The following is a 7,070-nucleotide window of genomic DNA, read 5'->3' on the forward strand; positions in this document are numbered from 1 at the left end:
TAATTATTATACACATCTAACAGTGCTATTATTTTCATAAACCCACTCTTGCTAATTATCCTTTTCTGAATTATACGTTCTCTTCCCCCCCAGTAGAAAATAAGGCATTCAGGGTTATAGTTTCCTAGATCATACGTTGCTTTTATTATGGGAATTCAACTTACTCATCTTTGTTAATACTTCTACACATAGTGAATCATCAGAGAGCATTGCTGAAAGTTGTTGTTTCTCTTGCTACTTAATTTAGAATTCTGTGCTGCACATGCTTTTTTCAACTTCTGATAGTTCTCCTTTCAATTATGACAGCCTCTTGTGCAGCTTTTTAACTTCATCCAAAATATAAAATAAGAAGTTCTAATACACAGTAAGCAGCTATTGAGGCCAGCCACTGAAGGCCAAGAATGGAACATTAGAGACAGATGAGTCCTGATGTCATTAAAAAGCTAGATACATTCTTTGCTGTAGTCGTCTCAAAAGATGAACAATAAAAGAAAGAGGACTTAAAATAGTAGTGGTAAGGTTTGAGTAGTCAAGGGCTGTCTTGCTTCTTCCCTTTCGTGGTGGGTCAGTCACTTAATGGGCATTATATTACTATGGGAAGGAGCTTATTTCAGGATGTGAGGTGTACTCTGCTCGAGAACAATAACATAAGTGACTTTCTGTTTCATAACCTCTCAACTAATTCACAATATTGGATTGTCTCCTGTATGTCTGCTAAAATGTTGTGATGTTTTTCATTTATAGGATGGAAATCCTTTTGATGCTACTGCAGGGTACCGTAATCTTACATATGAAGAGGTCTTGCAGGAGCTGGTGAAACATAAAGAGCAGCTTAAGAAGAAAGACACCCATATCCGTGAACTTGAGGACTATATTGACAATCTTCTTGTACGAGTAATGGAGGAAACTCCTAGTATTCTGAGAGTGCCATATGAACCTTCTCGAAGAGCTGGCAAATTTTCCAAAAGCTAAGGCAATAACACTTCATGGTTCTTTTTGTTGAATGTGTTAATGGAAGGACATTGCACTACACATTTTGATGTCCTAATTTTGTTCTATTGTCCACTCCTTTTCCCTTCTGAGAGATTCAGGGTTTTGTCCTCCAAATACTAGCAGGGACTGTCAAAACTAGTAGTCTGCTATGTTTATTAAAGAACTTTGCAAAAACAAATAGGAGATAGAGTAGATGAATTTCTCATTTCTTTTTGGAAATTACATTTAGCTATATTTTACTTGCAGTACTGTAAATAATACACTTTGAAAATGTCCATTCAGTTGTTTTACATGATGATTTACTCCTAGCCCTGTTGCGGTTTGATACCTACCATATGTCTACTTTTACTACTTATTGATACACTATTGTGCAAAGTCACTCTTTTTGGTATTACAGCATGCCATCACGGGTGTCATGCTAAAGTCTGTATGGTACGTTTTGCTGGATGTGAATATGGATTGTTGCAATGTGATATTTCAATATAGTTAATTCTGAGCATTTATTAGAGAGAAACAGTGGAAACAAAGAGGAAATGCCATATCCTTTACAGTACACTTTGTTAAGAATGTTTTAAAATATCATGTCAGTTCAACAATGGCATGTATTTCAATCAGTTATTTTGTGTGCAATGAACATTGAACTTTGAAATCCGTAAGTTATAAGCTAATTAAGATACGGGGTTTTTGGTGTAAAATTATTGCATGCCTTTTTATACATTAAAATCGTGTAAACAAAATGCTAATAGAGTCAGAAGTAGGACTGAAGAAAGTGGTGGATAAAGAGTTTAATACTTTTTTCACTCAAATCCTACAGCAGTAAAAAAAAAAAAAAAAGTTCAGAAGGAGAAATAAGAAGACTGACTTAAAGAGAGATGATTCTGAAGAATTAAAGTGACTCAATCTCAAGTTGGGTTTTTCACGTAATGCGTCTTTCCTTTGATTTCCAAGGCTGCTAGGAAAAGGGTGTATTGCTTAGGCATGCCTGGAGTATTTCTCACAAAGACATAAAACTAAAAAGAGGAGGTCTGTATTCCTTTTCAATCATTTTAAAGGTCTGCTTTTAGTAAGGCTGATGGAAGAGGTATTTTGAATAAGCATTCATCTAATCATTTATATTTGCGTATAATATTGTGTACAAAAGTATGTACTCTTTCACACATCAGCCAAATACAGTACTCAACTTCTGATGGGAAACAATGGTGTAAGAAAAAAATCTTTACTAATAGCCACTAAATTATTTTAATTGCCTTATAAGTCTTAAGTGGATTGTCTGTTACTGTGAAATTCTGAGATGTATCAGAACTTATGCAGGAGAATATAATAGCATTGGATTTAAGAAGTTAAAATTCTTGGTTTGGAAAGAAAATTTTGTGTGCAAGGTAGCAGGTTTTTTATTTTTTGCTTTCCCCATTTGTTCTTGTAAACTGCTTATTTTTCTTACACTGGCATATGGTGGGCTTTTCTGAGGAGGAAAAAAGCCTAAAATTAACTTCTGATTTTGTTGTTGTTGTCTTAAAGAATGAGACTTTTTTTTCATGTTTAAGACTTCAAAAATTAATAAATCCATCTTGAATTGTTCAGATTCTAGACACTATGAGATAAACCATTGGTATCAGAGAGCTCTTGACCATGTAACTATATTACAGCAGTATTGCATTGTACTCAGAAGAAAATTATTACTTTGTACAGTGTGAATAACTTTTCACTTCTTGACTTTATTTCTTGATTTACTTTGCATTCTCCAGAATGACATGGGGCGGTACCTGGGATGGGAAAAAGGATGGATTGATTGTACCAGGTTCATAAGAAGTTTTAAGTATGAAAGTCCTGACCCTGTGTTGGGATTCATTAGCATAAACTATTGTGCTTGGGCGGAGCCACAGTGACTACAGTGGGACTCCTCCTGGTTGTAAGGTTCTGTGTTAGCAGATCATGTTTCAGGATTAAGGCCTGATTCACTAAGTAGTTGCTGTTACGACCACCCAAGGATTCATCAGGTATTGTACCTCATAAACTAATATGAATGTTCTTTTGTCTACTTAAGTCTAAATGACTCAGTTTATTGTAATATAGTTAAAGTGCCAAAGCATATTAAGTTACAGTTCATTTATTGCTGAGTTAGTTTTTGCACTTGAAGGAGATTTTAATTTAGAAATTATACAAGGTTGTCTGTCAATTATTCAGTATTCCCGCAAAGATTCTCAAACATTTTAGAGTAGTTTGGCTAAAGCTAATGACTTTTATATATATTGGGGGAAATGTGCCATTGAATTTGAAGCTGAACTCCACATTAATTTCAAAAATCACTGATGCTATGCGATCCTAAGTTTGTAAGGTTTCTTCTCTCATCACTGTCTTATACATATCAATGGGAGTTTCACAAGCAAACGAGTAGGAAAATATTTCATAATGAGTTTCAACTTCTGCAAACCAATCTATAGTTATTAAAATGAAGCATTACTGTATTTAGAACCTTTGAAATCATTTCTATTAGAATGTTAATGTGGAATATCAAAATCCATAATTGGCTAAAAGTAGATCATTTGCATAGAAGAAATGATAAGCAGATTAAAGGTAGCAAAAAGATCAATGTTAGTGCAAGAGTGAAGAAATTTAGTGCAGTTTTTAATGTGCTATCTAGTTCTTTATCTGATCTGTAACTGAATAAAAGCACCTTTTATTTCTCCTAGTTTATCACAAAAAGGGAGAAACATTTAATTTAGAAAAAGGTACAGTTACTAAAATATGAAGAATGAAGCATGTACAACTATAAAAATAGTTGTACAGTGTTCGTGTAATTTAAGGTACGAGTTACTTTTGGTTCAATTTTGGAAAGATATTAAATGCACATGCTTTTCTGTTTTAAGTAGGGTTTTTTTTAATTATTCACATTTTCTGGGAATTTTTACAGGTTGTTATTTTTTCAAGGACATCTTCACCGTAAAAATATTTTATGGACTATGCAAAATTTTCAAATCAAAACACTTCATACAAAATATTCCATACATGTATAAGACACAAGGAAATCTCTGTTGATTTTACTCTTAAGCATAACACTATAAAAGCATCTTCTAACAGTTTTTGAATCTGTAATACCTTACCGCACACAATCCATCTTTCAGTACTCTAAACTATAAAGATGAAAACACTGGCAATCCACACACTTTTATTGATCTTATCTCTGAAAAATTATCTTGAAGCTTCATCAGTATATGTACTGTACTTTGAAATATTCCTTTGAAACAGCTCTGGTACTAGCAATGTATTTAACTACTTTCTTGAATGAATATCAAGGCCATATTTTAGAGTTGTAAATAACCAATGAACTTCTTGCCATTCAATAAGACTGTTTAATATTAATGTATTACTTTTTGCTGCTGTGTGTATGTATGTTGATATTGGTTTTGCAACCTACCAATGTGTAGCATTATCCATAGATTACATATAACTCCATCTATTGCTGTTGTCTGTAAATCAAGACTAGTCGTAATTTTCCAACTATGAAAATGATGCCTTGTATTTGAAAGGGTTCTGCAAATGAGGACCCAAACAGAACTGAGCTCATTAGTAACCAGCTTACATTATTTTGCTGTAAGGATGTTCTTTCTTTAACTAGGTGCATCTTAAAAGAAACAGAACTACTGTCTTAATATTTTTACTGCTGCACTGGAGTTTTATTTACACCTATAGCTTTAAAAAAAGTTGTCCTACACCAAGTTTTTAAACTAAATTCATGCTTTGTTGCTGTTTGTGTATCCATAACTATGGTAGTTAAGGTAGAGGTGTCAGCTGTGTGTTTTTAAATGGTTAAATGGTAAAGCCGCTTGATTCATTTGCTCTGTTTTGAGGTAAATGGTGAAGGGTTATAGCACTGCTGTGTTCCTGATACTAGATTTAAGGCTTTGTCAGCATTTCCATTCTAAACCCCTGTTTTCAGGGATTTATAACTTCTAAATCTAGATACAGTCACTGGAAGTGTTTTTAATATGCAATAGGTGGCACTTGAATCTGTTTATGAAGGATTGGGAGATTTATTTCTGTTGATAAAGGCAGAAACAGCATTTATTTTATCTTTCATAATTTGTATGTTGAAAAATCCACTATATTTGCTGTTAAGTGTATTACAAATGATACATTCACTCTTAGAAGCTTCCAGGTGGCTTGTATTATGTTAGGTACAATAAAATGCTGAAGATCCAAGTTATATAGGAGGACTGTAAAAAATGTGAGCATTACTTAAAACTAAAGGGTTGATTTGTCTCGTGCAATGAATGGTAGCTTGTATACATTTTTAAAGTTACAGATTTACAACTATATGTACCCGTGACAACTGTATACTTACGATATTGAATGAAACATTTTTGTTATATTCTGTGCACTAGGTGTTGAACTCTCTTTAGTTGATTAAAATATGTAATCTTAATATTTGAATTTATTTTCATTCAGTATTGCATGTGTAACACTAATAAAACACAGTGCACTACAGCAAATGTCTTGTAGTTTAATGTGTCTAATGTGTGCAAAACATGCAAGATTTCAGCGTTCTAATCAAGTGTGTAGTTTCAGGACATAATGGCCATGCTTTCGAGAATTACAAGGAGTGTATTTTCTCAAGGGCAATTGTAAATGTATGTCATAGCTGCTTGGAAACTTCCTCTTAGATACCCTCTTGAGAACATAATTGTTGAAAGAGACCTGTCTTGTTCCATTGTGCTATGTGTGTGTCCTTTAATATAGAGGCAACAGTCACCAAACCCCATCCCCTTCTTCTGACTTCACACTTAAAAACATCACATATAGTAATGAGGGCTTTGATACTGATGTCTTGGGTGGCACTTAGCATGCTGACAATCATCCATGAAAGATGATAGGAGATATATAATCCACATCATTTTCCATGGCTGACAGTTTCAAAACAGAATCCAACCAGAGACAGATTACAACTAGGACACTCCAAAAAGAAGTCCTATTTTCCACAGTCCCATCAATAAGGATGATGGTTTTCACTTGCTTTTATCAATATAAAGGACTTCATTCAGTGGCCAATGTAGCCTTCTGATTCAGTGGGAACACCAGTCCTCAGCACAGGGCCTGCTTTACTCTGCACAGCCACCCCAGGCCAGTCCCAGTTACACAAGGCAGTGAGAGGGACCCCACCTGGTATGTGTTGCGGAAGACAGTTCTGCTCAGCATCCAGATCCAGCTGCTCAGAGTAGGGAAAGGCCCTGTCCTTAGCCCAGCATCCTGGCCCTGTGTACTTGCTTCCTGGACACTGGGACATATGGGGGCATCTCCCGACCCCTACCTCCCAAATTCCATCTGGCAGACTTTACCCTTCAGGTATCCAAAGCAGCATATAACTGTAATAACATCGCACAGTAATGTGTGTGGGAGCAGAGCCACCATGACACAGGACCTGGGCTTCAAGATTTCTGAGGGTGCAATTGAACCCATGAATCCACACTAAAGCCACCCCAGTCTAATTCCTGTTCTACCCCTCTTCCTTGGGGCAACCTGAGGATGGAGCCATACCCAGGACAATAGTAATTTTTCCTGATGTTGGGGAGGAGCAACACTCCTCAAGGTGGAGAATTTGTTCCTATACACACACAGCTGTTTGGATTTTGACTCGCTTGCACTGCTTGGACCTGTCCCTTGAATAGGTCAGTCCCTTCTGGATCTTATGCCACCAGAAACTTACGGATTTTTAGTTCTGAATATGGCCTTGAGAATGAAGTTCACAAATGCTGCTGTGTGTTTTGAGGCATCCATGCCAAGTGGTGGTAGTGGAAAATTTTAGTCAATTTACTGTAGATTTCCCCCCCACATACTTTTCTACAACTTTCCCTTGGCCCTAGCTACATGCCCTCCTCTCGAGCTTTGCAACTCTGCTCACTTAATAGAGGGCTAAAAGGTTTGTCCTTTCCAGCTGAAGAAAATAAAAATGGTCTTTTTAAGCACTGCACTGCAGATACGGGTTCAATCCCTTGCTATGCCACATATGTTCTAGACCTTAATCTCTCTAAACCTGTAAAATGAAGATATTTCCCCACATCCCAGGGCTGTTGTGAAGATAA

General features: G+C 35.8%; 1 protein-coding gene across 3 annotated transcripts in view; it reads left to right on the forward strand.

Moving 5' to 3' along the window:
• Window positions 1-5,483, forward strand: part of RAB11FIP2 (RAB11 family interacting protein 2) — a 47,092-nt gene extending 41,609 nt beyond the window's left edge. For all 3 annotated transcript variants that reach the window (XM_050959017.1, XM_050959015.1, XM_050959016.1), the window contains exon 6: window positions 745-5,483. In XM_050959017.1, the coding sequence (XP_050814974.1) occupies window positions 745-972 (228 nt within the window). In that variant the 3' untranslated portion in view covers window positions 973-5,483. The remainder of the gene's footprint in view (window positions 1-744) is intronic.
• The last annotated feature ends 1,587 nt before the right edge of the window (window positions 5,484-7,070 follow it).

The sequence above is a fragment of the Gopherus flavomarginatus genome, chromosome 6 (assembly GCF_025201925.1).
Source record: "Gopherus flavomarginatus isolate rGopFla2 chromosome 6, rGopFla2.mat.asm, whole genome shotgun sequence".
NCBI lineage: Eukaryota > Metazoa > Chordata > Testudines > Testudinidae > Gopherus > Gopherus flavomarginatus.